This window comes from Equus caballus, chromosome 15 (assembly GCF_041296265.1).
Source record: "Equus caballus isolate H_3958 breed thoroughbred chromosome 15, TB-T2T, whole genome shotgun sequence".
NCBI classification, from domain to species: Eukaryota; Metazoa; Chordata; class Mammalia; order Perissodactyla; family Equidae; genus Equus; species Equus caballus.
Genome location: NC_091698.1, coordinates 99,781,765 through 99,795,991, shown reverse-complemented (window position 1 = coordinate 99,795,991; position 14,227 = coordinate 99,781,765). Strand labels below are relative to the sequence as shown.

At 43.7% G+C, this 14,227-nt stretch overlaps 1 protein-coding gene across 11 annotated transcripts in view; it reads left to right on the top strand.

The window, feature by feature from the left end:
• ASAP2 (ArfGAP with SH3 domain, ankyrin repeat and PH domain 2) overlaps positions 1-14,227 on the top strand; it is a 176,799-nt gene that overhangs the window by 81,054 nt on the left and 81,518 nt on the right. For 4 of the 11 annotated variants that reach the window (XM_023619569.2, XM_070235912.1, XM_023619565.2 and 1 more), the window contains exon 3: positions 4,640-4,785. In XM_023619569.2, the coding sequence (XP_023475337.1) occupies positions 4,640-4,785 (146 nt within the window). Of the gene's footprint in view, positions 1-2,252; positions 2,314-2,429; positions 2,524-4,639; positions 4,786-12,125; positions 12,355-14,227 lie in introns of those variants that run through there. The other 7 variants (XM_070235913.1, XM_070235915.1, XM_070235919.1 and 4 more) reach the window with 5 other exon arrangements.

Here is a 14,227-nt window from a genome sequence, read left to right as displayed (position 1 = left end):
TCGGCCACGGGGCCAGCCCCAATAGTATGGACATTTTAACTATGTTTATTCTTCCAATCCATGTGCGTGGAATCTCTTACCATCTCTTTATGTCATTGTCTATTTCTTTCAATGATGTCTTATAGTTTTCATTGTGTAAGTCCTTCTCCTTAGTTAAATTTATTCCTAGGTACTTCATTCTTTTTGTTGCCATTTTAAATGGAATTATATTCTTGAGTTCTCTTTCTGTAAGTTCATTATTAGAGTACGGAAATGCAACTGGCTTTACAAGTTGATTTTGTATGCCACAACTTTACTGTAGTTGTTAATTATTTCTAATAGTTTTCTGATGGATTCTTTAGGGTTTTCTATATATAAGATCATGTTGTCTGCAAACACGAGAGTTTCACTTCTTCACTCCCTATTTGAATTCCTTTTATTCCTTTCTCTTGCCTAATTGCTCTGGGCAAAAGCCCCAGTACTATGTTGAATAATAGTTGTGATAGTGGGCATCCTTGTCTTATTCCTGTTCTCAGAGGGATGGCATTCAGTTTTTCCCCATTGAGTATGATGTTGGCTGTGGGTTTGTCATATATGACCTTTATTATATTGAGGCAATTTCCTTCTATCCCCATTTTGTTAAGAGTTTTTATCATAAATGATTGTTGGATCTTGTCAAATGCTTTCTCTGTGTCTATTGAGATGATCATTGGTTTTTATTCCTCATTTTGTTAATGTGGTATATCACATTGATTGATTTACAGATGTTGAACCATCCCTCTGTCCCTGGTATAAATCCCACTTGATCATGATGTATGATCTTTTTGATGTATTGCTGTATTTGGGTTGCCAATATTTTGTTGAGGATTTTTGCGTCTATATTCATCAGCAATATTGGCCTCTGGTTTTCCTTTTTTGTGTTGTCCTTGTCAGGCTTTGGTGTCAGAGTGACGTTGGCCTCATAGAATGCGTTAGGAAGTGTTCCATCCTCCCTAAGTTTTTGGAATAGCTTTAGAAGGACAGGTATTGAGTCCTCTCTGAAAGTTTGGTAGAATTCCCCAGGGAAGCTGTCTGATCCTGGGCTTTTATTCTTTGGGATGCTTTTGATTACTGTTTCAATCTCTCTCTTTGTGATTGGTCTATTCCGATTCTCTGTTTCTTCTTGATTCAGCTTTGGGAGGTTGTAAGTCTAAGAATTTATCCATTTCCTCTTAGATTGTCCATTTTGTTGGCATATAGTTGTTCGTAGTATTCTCTTATAATCCATTGTATTTCTGTGGAGTCTGTTATTTCTCCTCTTTCATTTTTAATTTTATTTATCTGAGCTTTCTCTCTTTTTTTCTTTGTAAGTCTGGCTAGGGGTTTGTCAATTTTATTTATCTTCACAAAGAAGCAGCTCTTTGTTTCATTGATCCTTTCTACTGCCTTTTTTATTTCAATAGCATTTATTTCTGCTCTGACTTTATTATTTCTCTCCTTCTGCTGACTTTGGGCTTTGTTTGTTCTTCTTTTTCTAATTCAGTTAGGTGTAGTTTGAGATTGCTTATTTGGGCTTTTTCTTGTTTGTTAAGGTGAGCCTGTATTGTGATGCATTTCCCTCTTAATACAACTTTTGCTGCAGCCCATATGAGTTGGTATGGTATATTTTCATTTTGATTTGTCTCCAGATGTTTTTTGATTTCTTCCTTAATTTCTTCAATGATCCATTGCTTGTTCAATAGCATGTTGGTTTAGTCTCCACATCTTTGTCCTTCTCTCAGCTTTTTTCTTGCAGTTAATTTCTAGCTTTATAGCATTGTGTTCGGAAAAGATGCTTGTTATTATTTCAATCTTCTTAAGTTTATTGAGGCTTGCCTTGTTTCCCAACATATGATCTATTCTTGAGAATGTTCCCTGAACACTTCAGAAGAATGTGTATTCTGCTGTTTTTGGATGTAGTGTTCTATATATGTCTCTTAGTCTAACTGGTCTAGCTTTTCATTTAATTCCACTGTTTCTTTGTTGATTTTCTGTCTGGATGATCTATCCATTGATGTCAGGCACCTTTTTGAAGGGCACCACACATTCCTGTTTCTCTCACCCAGTGGAGTGACATCAGCACCAGATGTCTGCTTGTGGCTGTCCCTCCCTTCCAAAACCACACTGGAATTGCCCACGTCTTGACCACCAGTTTTGACATAGTTATAAAATAGCATGTGGTTTGAAAGGAACTGCCCTTCACTGATGACCACATGTTCTAGAATTATAAGTAGAGTAAAATAGAAGGTATAACTGATCCGTGTCCACAATGGAATTGTAAAAATCTAAAATGAGGGTACTTTTGGTTTTGGGAAGGTAAGCTATTTTTAGCAGTAAAACAGACATCAGTGTAGCAGAATAGAAGAGGAACGGGCTTTGGCATCAGACAGACTTGGGTTTGCACCCCAGCTCTGCCACTTTCTGTTTCCTAGGACAAGTTATTTGATCTCTTTGAGCTCCAATTTCCTTTCGGCATTATGAAAAACGATACGTCTTATAAAGTTGTTCTGAAGTGTAGAAAAAAAGGTAAGTTGTTTGTGCTCAATATAAATGACCTTGGTGCTGCTGTTAACTAGTGTCAGTGCTGTTGGGTGTGCACTGAGTGTGCTCAAACTGTGTCCTTACCTCGTTCTTTGAGTCTTACCTTAACCTTCTGATGTCTCACAGTGGGGCCTTTAACCTTCACGTGGCTGAGACAGGAGCCCTGGTGAGAGTCTGTGACTCACCAAGGTCATACCTGTTTCCTGGAAGGCAGAGGACTAGAACCCAGATCTTCTGAGGGCTCTTCCTACTCTGCCACATATTCTTCAGGATCTGTGTTTTCGTCTTAACTCATTTGCTGAGAATAGTCTCAGAAATGCATTTAATTTATCCAGAACTCTCAGGACTGTCAAGGAAAAAAAAAAAAAGGAAAAGGGCCTGAACAGTGAAATTAATTTTCTCTTGTGTTTGATCCACTTAGAAATCCTCTCAGGCGTCCAGATGTCATGGGATGTCACGGACAAAGCACCTCTCTGGTGGGATTTGTGGGCTCGCCGTTCATGGATCATGGGGATCTGGCTCAGGGTCAAGGGCTGCTCTCCACAAATAAATGTCCCTCGTTTGCCCCGGTTGTCAGGCCCAGCCCAGGCACTGGTTTTGGCTGACAGTGGTTTTATTTCCCTGAGGAAGAATTTGGTGGGGTTAACACACAAGTTTATGCTGCATGTCTGCCTGCCCTGTCGTGTCTGTAAAGTGATTGTGTTACATTTCTAATTGAAATGATGAAAAAATACAAGTCGTGTGTCCACGCAAACAGAAGTTTGTTTTATTTTAGATTGGCTGGATTCATTTAAAAATGTCTGACCTGGAAGTGAAGGAATTGTATTCAAGCACATTAATTTACCAGATTACCCATGTCCCTACCCCCAACCCCTGTTCCTGAATCAGGTCTGACAGGACTCTGGCTTCTACAGCTTCAGCAAGATCCATGTATGATCTCGATGTTCAACAGGGATTGGGAACCACTGAACTGGAGACCCAGAATCCAGATTTCCACTTTTTAAGCTGCTACATTGAGGCCTAATGATAGTAAAGTGCCATCAGATAGATGACCAGGGTTTGCTTTGTTTTTTCTTCTTTTTTTGTGAGGACACTTTACCCTGGGCTAACATCCATTGCCAGTCCTCCTCTTTTTGCTTGAGGAACATTAGCCCTGAGCTAAGATCTGTGCCACTCTTCCTCTACTTTGTATGTGGGATGCCTCCACAGCAAGGCTGATGAGTAGAGTAGGTCCGCGCCCAGGATCTGAACCTGTGAATGTGGGCCACCCAAGTGGAGTCTGCGAACTTAACCACTCTGCCATGGGGCTGGCTGGCCCCCAAGGGTTTGCTTTTTTTTTTTTTCCAAACAGCATGTGATTTCTCTTATATTTCAGGCACAAAGATGAATAAAACTTAGTCCCTATGCTCCAACATATTGGGGAACACATTTATCACACAATTTCAATGTAACATGCAAAGTGCAAGGACAGGAAAGCGCCAAAGCCAGATACTCGGGGCCTAGGGCAGAGTCATGGCGGGCTTCCCAGTAGAAGGAGGAGTCTGTGGGATGCACAGGAGTTGGGGAAGGCAGAGCCGTGAGCAGGGGACACATCATAAGCAGACGCGCAGAGGCACTCAACTGACTTGCAGCCATGGCCTGTGCTCCAAGGATCGTGGCTTTTCCTGTGTTGAAAGGAGAAGCTGCGGCGTGTGGCTCTGGATTGGAGTTGTGAGCTCCGTGCTTGAGAGGAGCAGGCATTTCTTTCTTACTGAATTTCTAGGAGAGGGCTGAGTCTGTTGACTTGGCTGGTGACTCCTGCCATCTTGTAGGCCTGGGAGATGTGGAAAGTGTCGGGGTACCCTTGGCAGGCTCATCCGATGAGCTGGAGACTTCAGGACTCGTGTGAGGCTCTTTCCCTCCTGGGACTTGTGCTTGTTCTTTGGGATCTGTTGCTGGCACAGTGGGATGCTGTCGGGACAGCAGAGTTCTTTCTGTTCCTGGTGCAACTTGACTTTTCTCAGATTTTTATTCTAGTGTGTTTGACTTTATTCACAGCTAAGAAGACCCTGGTGGGATGGTGAGGCTGATAAGTTAACAGTATCTCACATTGCTATTGTAGCTCATGTGGAAAACGAAGAGCAGTACACCCAAGCTCTGGAGAAGTTTGGTGGCAACTGCGTGTGCAGAGATGACCCGGATTTGGGAAGCGCGTTCCTGAAGTTCTCAGTGTTTACAAAGGAGTTGACGGCGCTTTTCAAAAACCTGGTAAGTGTCATTATGCATGCAGCTATCGGGCAGTGTGTGAAATGCCTCCGGTTACTTTAGTTGGAAAGGCAGCTCAATAGAGGAGAATTAAGGTTTGTTTGATAAGCTAGGATATATTTCGTAGCTCATGTGGTACCTAAAGGAATTATGTTTTCTATGCACATTAGGTCACTTTGGAATAAATTTTAGAATTGTAATTTTTACTCTAACAAGAGTTTTAAAATTCGATTTGGCATTTTAAATGCATTTGTTGTCTTAAGGGCCTCTGACTTCAATATTTAATAGCTTCTAAATTGTGTAGAATAGTGTGTTTCTGATAATTATAGTAGGCATTTAAACTTACAATATTTAATAAATGTTTTAGACCCATCTTACACAGCAAGGTAACCTATAATCAAAGCACAGAAATTACCATGAATATTTAAGACCTTTTATGCTCCAAATGCAGCGCCAAAAAGAAGTTTCATTTTTTCAGCAAATGGAAATACGGAGTTGGTGCTTCTTTCCTGTGGTAGGTGCTTGGTGACATGGGGTGAATGAAGTTCTTTGTTGCGCTTGGTAGCTCTGCGCCGTCCTTGTCGTGGGAACAGAATTCTGAAGAAGTGGGAGCCTGTGAGGGTGTCTGTGACCCTGCTGGGTGGTTCTTCCACAATGGGAATGTGCACTGGGATTGTTCCAGCTTCTCTTTCCTGTTTTTCTCCCCCAGCTTGTCCTAAAGGTCGTGGACAACCAGACCAAGTCAAGAACTCAATAATGCTATCTATGTAGGTTGCAAACAACAGTGTCTTTTTCATTTCTCCTGTCAACAAGCTCATAACAAGTGAAAAAATAGCTCATCATTCTTGAAATGGTGATGATGGCGGGTTTGTAAGTCTGGCCCTAGAAGGGCAGAAACAAGGGAACATAATGTATAAGTTAGTAACAGGAAGGGGAAAGAACCAGATCATAAGACTCTTGCTCTCTCTCTCTGTCTTCACTTGTAAAATATTTCAGTTGGAAATAGAAAAAATAAAAAGCTGTTGCTGTGCTTAAATCTTTTACTTGGGTTAATTTGAAATCTCTTGGGGCTTTTATCAAGTTCATTGCCCATTTAATACTGCCCCAGACAGGCTGACAGCACGCATACTGAGCAGTGGAGCCCTGGCCCCTTTTAGCCCCACTTCCTGGACCCTGACAAACATGCTTATTAGGGTCTCACCACTGAGTCAGATTGGAGGGTTTTTCTTAGGTGGAGAAACTGAATGGTCACAGGGAAGAGATCTGTAGATGCTGAGCTGGGGGTGATCTAGTGAAAAAGTCAGCCTGCCACCTAGTCTCCCAGCTCCTTGATGGAGAAGCCCCTCCCATGCATGCAGAGCTGCTAGCCAGCTTGTTAGTGCGCCTCACTCTTAAATGTGAATGAACAGCCTCCAGAATGAAAGAGACCAAAATAAACAGAAAAAAGAACTGAGGGAAACAGAGACAATGCCAAGAGCAGAAGAAAACTTTGAAGAAAATTGATTTAATTCCACAGAGAAATCGGAATAGACGTTGTATGCGAAACGGGAAATGGGACGCAGCTTGTTAATCAAAGAGGGGGAGACAATTAGTGTAAGAAAATGTATGTAAAAATTCTATGAGAAGGGCTGGAGTAGAATAAATCTCTCAGGAAATAGATCAAAAAGACAAAAAAGACAGAAAAGTGGGAAATGGATAGAAGACGAAGTGAGGATTAATCCTCAAGGTCCAGCATCCAGCTGACAGGCATTTCACAAAAAGAGAACAGAAAATCAGAGAGGAGGACATGTGAATGCAACAGTACAAAAGATAGTTTCTAAAACTGAAGGATTTGCATCTCCAGATTAGGGGCTCAAGAGTGCCTGGCTCAGAAGGGAAAAGCACCCACTCCAAGGCATCTCTTTGTGAAATTGCGAAAGATCTTACTTACCTCCAGAAAGCACGAAGAGGATTAAGAATCACAATGGCATCGGACGTCTCATCAGTAACACTGGAAAGTTTAAGGAGTGGAGCAATGCCACTAAAATCCTGAGGAGCGTAATTCTAACCTGGAATTCTACCCAGCCAACTGAGCATGAGAGTAGAATTAGAGATATTTTCAGACATGCTAGGCTCAAAAAGTTTTAGCTCCCATGTGTTATTTCTCTGAAACTCCTAAAGGATGTGCTTTAGCAAAATGAAGAGGGAAGCCAAGAAAGAGGAAGATGTGTGAGTCAGGAAACAGGATCCAGCCAGAAAGAAAGCAGTGAAAGGGATCCCGGGAGGATGCAGAGGGAGGCCACAGGGCGGCCGAGCAGGTGGCTCGGAGAACAGCCAGCCCAGGATCTGGCAGTGTAGGAAACAGGGAGGCAGAAGGCTGGGGTCTCTCCCCTGACCCCAAGCAACTAGCTCTTTTGTCTTTATTCAGCTGCTCTCTACACCAGGGTTTTCTAGGCTGTAAAATGGAGGTAACACCAAACCTGGTTTTGTATATAGAGTACAGCTGATTGCTTTTACACGTCTTAGCTTATTTAGTCCTTATAACAATCCCATAATGTGAGTTGGTGTTATCTCCACTTTATAGATTAGATAACTGAGGGTCTGGGTGGTTTAAAGAGCTCATCTCTCCCTTGGGACGGCTCTAAGTCCTTGCCAGCTTTTGCACGTGTGCCTCCAGGTGTAGAAGAGCCATATGGTGGAATCCTGAACAAACTAACTTGCACTCAGTTATCAACATGAGTAGCTACACAGGTAAAATGAAAGCAGCTCCTTCTTTTTCTTGATGTCCAGGGCCTGGACATTATGACTGGTACATTGCCCACCAGCCCACAGCTTTACCACTTGGGAGCGCTTCAGAAATCCCTGCAAGGCCTAGTTGTTCTCCACCCTTCTGCAGTGAGTAAGTTATCAGTGGCCATCATTTGATGAGCACCATGGTGCAGAAAGCACTGGGCTAGGCGTGAAGGGTGAAGTAGTTCACAGTAGTTCGTTTAAAGCCTCCTAATAGCTGTACGAGATAGCTTATATTCCCTTCATCTTACGTGGGGCGCATACACATTAAGTAACTTACCGAGTTTTTAGCCCCCAAGGGACAGAGTTGGGAGTCATGTCTAGGTTTTAAAACTCCAAACCCATGCTCTTTTCACTGTGGTATTTAAAGGAGTTAAGGCTTCTTGTCAACTCCTTGGGGGAAAAAAAAAGACTGAACAGAAGAGAATGCAGTGCAGGGAAAGGTGTAACATAAAGAGAAATGCAGACTGGGGCCGCACTGTTGCAGTGGCCGTGGGTCAGCCAGAGGCCTTGGTTTCCTCGTCTTAAAAGAAGAATGAGAAACCATTACCTCATAGGACCTCATAGGACCAGCATCAAGTTAAAAGGAGTGAGTGGGAAAGGTGTTTTGTAAATTAAAAGCCTAGCACATGGGTGACATTTTAGTGTCGTTATGCTGACCTACTAATGTCCGGGCTATAGTGGCTTTCTAAGTCCATGTGCATCACCTTAGTTTCGGCTTTTACTTGATGGAGTTAGGATTGTTGATCCTGTTTCCCGGCAAATATCAGAGAGAGAGAGAAAAGCTCTTATTTGTGCCAAAATTAGCATTCACCAGGCCTGATTTTCCAGGCCAATGCCGGTGTTGAGGCTGCACGGCCCTCAGAGCTCCAAGTGGCCTCTTCTGAGAGCTGCTGCTGAGAGTGAGCTGGTTATGGGAGAATTCTCCTTTTTTGGCGTTTTCTATATCATTCTTATTCCTAATTTTCATTATATCTGTCCTGTCTCTTATTTTTAAAGCCTTGCTTTTACTTTTAAAAAAGTAAACACGTTTAGGGGGCCGGCTTGGTGGCGTAGCGGTTAAGTGGGCACATTCTGCTTCTCGGCAGCCCAGGGTTCGCCGGTTCAGATCTCGGGTGCAGACATGGCACCGCTTGGCACGCCATGCTGTGGTAGGCGTCCCACGTATAAAGTGGAGGAAGATGGGCATGGATGTTAGCTCAGGGCCAGGCTTCCTCAGCAAAAAAAAAAAAAATGGGGAGGACTGGCAGTAGTTAGCTCAGGGCTAATCTTCCTCAAAAAGAAAAAAAACAGTAAACACCTTTAAAAAACATTTCAGTTCTGCATGGCCAAGATTCCCACTTCTACCTCTTGTCCAGAAAGAACAATAATTCCCATCTACCTGCTTTGCAGCCTGAAAGAATGTTCATGGAGCAGTTGGAACATCTCCAAGGAAAGGCCAACTTAATATAAAGTGAGATTTTGTTACTAATGGGTGAGATTCTCACCTTCAGAGAGTCTATGAATTTTTTTCTGCAAATAATGCAGGAAAAAGGGAAAAGCAAGGCAGCTCTGGAAATGTAACATGTATGAAATTAAACTGGTTATAAAGTCAACCCAACATCTTAGGTTCTTTTCCTCTTACCAGATTGATGTGAAAATCCTGGAAAGATTTTCCAAGAGCAAGTTCTGTGCTGAGAAGTGGCTTTTTAATGAATTGCTGCATTAAAGGATGGAAAGGTCCGTTACAGACATGTGGTCTCTGTCTCTGATTTCAGAGAATTGGTAGTGAAATTTATACTCTCAGTGCACAGAAGCTGCTCTAGGTGAAAGTAGTGGCCAGCGGATGCTGAGCTGAGGATGGAGTTCCAGTGCGAGAATTGAGAGCAGCCCCAGGGCTGAGGAATTTCACTTTATTCACATCAAAAGAGGAACCTGAGGGTTCCACTGACCAACATACACATAAGTCATGAATTTTTTTTACACGCATGATTGGCGGTAGAAGACATTATAGCCATGGAGTAAAGATCTGATAAGGTTCTGTTGGGGTGAGTGGTAGCTTGCGGCTTTGTCTGTATGATGCACGTGGTACTTGGCAGAGAGGCCTTCCCACCCTGCTGCATTGGGAATAGTGCAGCAGCCTCTCTTCCCAGCACCATAATCTTAGGTGAGAGATGAGCTGATTCTCTATATTAATAACACTTAGCTCGTTGCTTCATACAGAGATCCTTGAACCAGAGGTCCTCACCTCCAGTACTTCCATAAACTTTCTTCTCTTTTAACTGCTTTTGTTGAAATGTCTTGTATTTTAAAATGTCTTGCATTCTTTCTTATTAAACAGGGGCACTGAGCATAATTTCATCTTTTAGGGGGAAGACTTACCATTGTTTTGGACATAGATTAATGAACTGTGCTGAATTCTAGAGAAAGCCCCAGTGGCTTGTACGTGGTATGTGGGAATATCTGCCCTAGATTGGCACCAGACTATCAACTTTCCATTTCCGACATCTGCTTTTTAATATTCTGACACTCTTTTCCCTGCTAATTGCTGGTTTTTACCACTATCAGAGTCTCCAGTGTTTCTTGTTCCACAGCACTCTGAGCTGGAAAACAAGATGATTTGGCTTGTTAGACTTGTAGGCAAAGTAAGAATCTGTGAGCTTTGAGTGAGGAACGCTGAGGGCTAGGACTTCTGGAGGGGAATAGAGTTCATGGATGGACCTACCGACAGTTACTTTGGACACCCAGCAACCTTTGCCACTGATGTTTTAATCAGGCCTAATGTCTGCTTGGAAATTCTTTGTCTGAGACTCGCAAGACAAAGTAAGCTACTTCTTACAGTTAGAATCCCTGACCAAAATGAAAGCACATCCTTAGTTTGACCAGAACAACAGTAACAATAAGGCTAATGTCAGAGCCCTGTGATTTTGGTGGTAGCTTAGCCATCTAATATGTGTAAATTGTACTTTGATGCTGTTTCTTTTCTTGGGAGAAGCAGTGTTACCTCATTGTAATGCCCACAGTACACTGACTTCTAGAGGTCAGAGAAAGTGGCAAAAGCCATTGGGGGAGAGGACAGGGTGGGAGCGACGCCTTGGGCATGGGAGGAGAACTCAGCTGAAAGAGTGACTGATCACCTGCTGGGAGCTGGGCCGTGCTCTGGTGCTATACGGGGCAGTAAGCGCTAATAACTTTCATCTGGCTTGGAGACACACAGATGTGTTTATTATAATGCAATGTGTGGTGTGATAGCCACTGTACAGATGCCACAGTGCCCTGAGGGTGAGGCCCCAGAAGGTGAGGCAGTGACTCCAGCCCAGCCTTGGGTCCTTGAGTCCCTAGGATGAAGGTGGGGCAGGGGAGTCCTGTGGGCTATCACAAGATGTCCTCAGGTCCATCTGCACTCAAGCATGATTGCAAAGCTTACAAACACACGCCTTGCACGTATTCTTTAACAATTTGTCAAATGTGTGGAGGACATGCTGTTATAAAATAATCGTTTGAAAGCGTTAATGAACTCAAAACAGGGTTTCTTTTTGTTTTCTTTTGTCATTGTATATTTTCTCAGTTGCTGGCTATTGGAAGGACAACCACCATGGTGTAGGGGACCTCAGGCTTTTAAAAATCTTTTGTGAAACCTAAGGGAGAAGGTGTGGACAGGCTGGGTTAGGAGGATGTGAATGAAGGTGGAGAACCACCTGGGCAGCAGAGGGGCAGGAAGAGAAGCTCTGATGAGTAACTGTTGGCTTTGGTGATCGGGAGGCCACAATGACTGTTTCCCTGACTCTGCTGTAAAGGCAGAAGACAGGTTGCAGTAGCATGAGGAGACATCACGCGGAGGAGGAGAGACAGCAGGTGTTCACTGTTCTGGGGGGAAGTTCATAACGGAAGGAGAAAGTGAAAAAAGGAAGGTTTTTAGATGAGAGAGACTTAAGCCTATTTCTAGGCCTCAGGGGAAGGAGCTGGTGGCTGGAAGAGGCTGATGGTGCAGAAGAGAGGGGCTGTGAGCTGTGAAGGCTGTGCATCCTGTGTCTCCTTCTGTTGGTGATATGCTTACCCAAGAGTCAAGCCCCTGCCTCTCCGGGGAGAGTCATCAGCAAATTTATATGGGTGAAGTCAAAGTCCTAGCTTTTTCTTGTGCGTTCCTCTTTCTTTGGGAATTTTCAGCTGTTTATTAATCATTCCTCAAAATCTAAACCTTGGCAAACTGTATCAATACCTGTATATTCCAGATTCTAGTTTACAAAGCACTTGGACATAGTTTGTTTCATTTGCGCCCCCAGGAGCCCTAGCCTTGCACTCAGTGGAATCACATGGGGCTTCTTAGAAATGCAGACTCCCAGGCCCTTCTCCCCTTGGCCTACTGAACCAGAATCTCCGTTTTCATAAGATCCCCACAGCGTGAAAAGGCACATTAAAGTTTGAGAAGCATTGCCCTAGAGCAGGGGTTCTAAAGTGTGGTCCCTGGACTAGCACCAGCATCACCTGAAACTTGTTAGAAGAAAAGCCATGGGCCCCACACCATCCCAACTGGATGTGGTTCTCAACCTTCACTCCATCAGCAGCACCTGGAGGCTGTTAGAACACTCCTTTGTGGGCGCCATTCTGAGAGTTTCTGATTCTATTTGCATTTCTGGTGAGTTCCCCAGGGATGCTGCCCTCGATGGTGAGGAATCAGCTGCTCTGGAGGACTGTCTGTATACACACGTACATGTAGAGTATACTGGTGCAGTGCTTCCGACGCTTCCCCCTGGGGAGATTGAGGCCAGGGTGCCAGGGTCCAGCTGATGCCAGCAAATACCTCCTAACCTCGGATTCTTGGAGGTAATAAATTTGAAAAGATGCTTTTATTTTTGGTTCATGGCTTAACTAAATATTTTAGCATCCTGTGGTTTTTAGAAGTTGTGGATTGCATGGATCCTGGGTTCTTCTGTGCTGACCTGTCTGTCTCTCCGAGTTGGCCGTCTGTGGGTTTTCAGCAGGGTTGTAGGTAGTCCCAAGTGTGTAGTTTCATCATCTGTTCTCCAGTGGAAGAGGGGGGCAGGAGGTCAGTGTTTTCTTTCTACTTAGAACCTGAAAGATCAAAGCAGCCTGGCTGCCAGTGACTTGACGTTAAAGGCAGAAACCAGGTCAGCTGTTTCCCCTCTTTCTTCTGGTGTGAAAGTTACCAATGTGTTTTTGGCAGCTGGCTGGTTTTGATCTTTCAGTTTGTGTTAAGCACTCAAGATTGGCAAGGGCTCTCCCCTCTCCTTTTTAATTAAACCATCAGAGTGGCTCTGCTGCCAAAGAACCTGCCCTGGGAGCACATATTCACAAGGGCCCTGTGTGAGGGTGTGAGAGAGAGTGGGTGTGTGCACGTGCACGTGCGTGCAGTAGACCTTAGGCAGGGCTGTCATGCTCCGGGGAAGAAGTCTCTTCTCTTACACCAAAAAAGAAAGTAACTAGACGGTCTTCCTTTGTGAAGCTTCCTCACACGCATCTGACAAACTGCTCTGTATAACAGGGATAGAAGGAAGTTCTGACGTGGACGGCACTTGGGAGGGCAGCGTGTATTCAGTCTCAGCTTATCCGGCTCTGGTCTTGTGTCAAGTGTGAGACTGAACTCTAAGGTCAGCCATCCTGGTAGTAAAAGGATGGGGCTCTGCCTTCACTGTTCACAGCTCAGCTCTGCTACTTCCTAGTTGTGTAATTTGGGAGCACAGTGAGTGGCTTAACCTTCTTTGTTTTCATATCTGTAAAATGAGGATAACACCTACTTCTCAGAGTAGTTTTAAGGATTAAATGAGATTAAATGGCCCTGTGCCATTTAAGGATTTATTCAGGCCATCTTACCTACTACCTTCTGCTTCTCGCCAAAATTTTCTGACTAGGTAACCATTCTTTCAGATAAGCAGCCTTTGGAAAGAACGTAGAAAACTGTTCTTTGAACTCACTGGGCACGCGCCTGCCCCAGGGCCTTCATGTTAGGAATTCCCTCTGCCGAGAATCTTCGTCCACCAGATGTTCACATGGCTCTCTGCCTCACTTCCTTCACCTTCTGCTCATATGTCACCTCCTAAAAAGGCCTCTTGGCCACTATTTGAGAGCCCCATCCCACAAATAATCACAGCAGCTTTATTTCTGAGATTTGTAGTAGCCCCCAAACTGGAAACAACTCAAGTGTGTCAACAGGTGTCTGGATAAGCAGATTGTAGTATATCGCCAGATGATGGAATACTGCTCAGCAAGAAAGACTGAGCTCTGGATGCAACAGCGTGGACGCGTGTCAAAGTAGGTGTGCTCAATCTCAAAGCAATTACGAAGGAAGCTGACAAAGAGGACTGCATGCTATGTGATTCCACATATATGAAAGTGGAGAAAATGCAGACTGTTCTCTGGTGACAGAAGCAGATCATTGTTGCCTGGGGACTGGAGATTGAGGAGTGAGGAGCTGGGGGATGGGCTTGCAAATGCGGCACAAAGTAACTTTTGTGGATGGTGGCTATTTCACTGTCTGGATTTTGGTGATGGTTTCTTGGGTGTGTGTATATATACATATATATATATGTCATAACTTGTCAAATTGTACACTTTAAATGTGTGCAGTTCATTGTATGTCAATTACACCTCAATAAAGCTGTTTTAAAAAAGTTTTTTAAGCCCTTGGTCTAAAGTGTTGCTGTCTAATAGAACTTTTTGCATTGCTGGAAATGGTCTG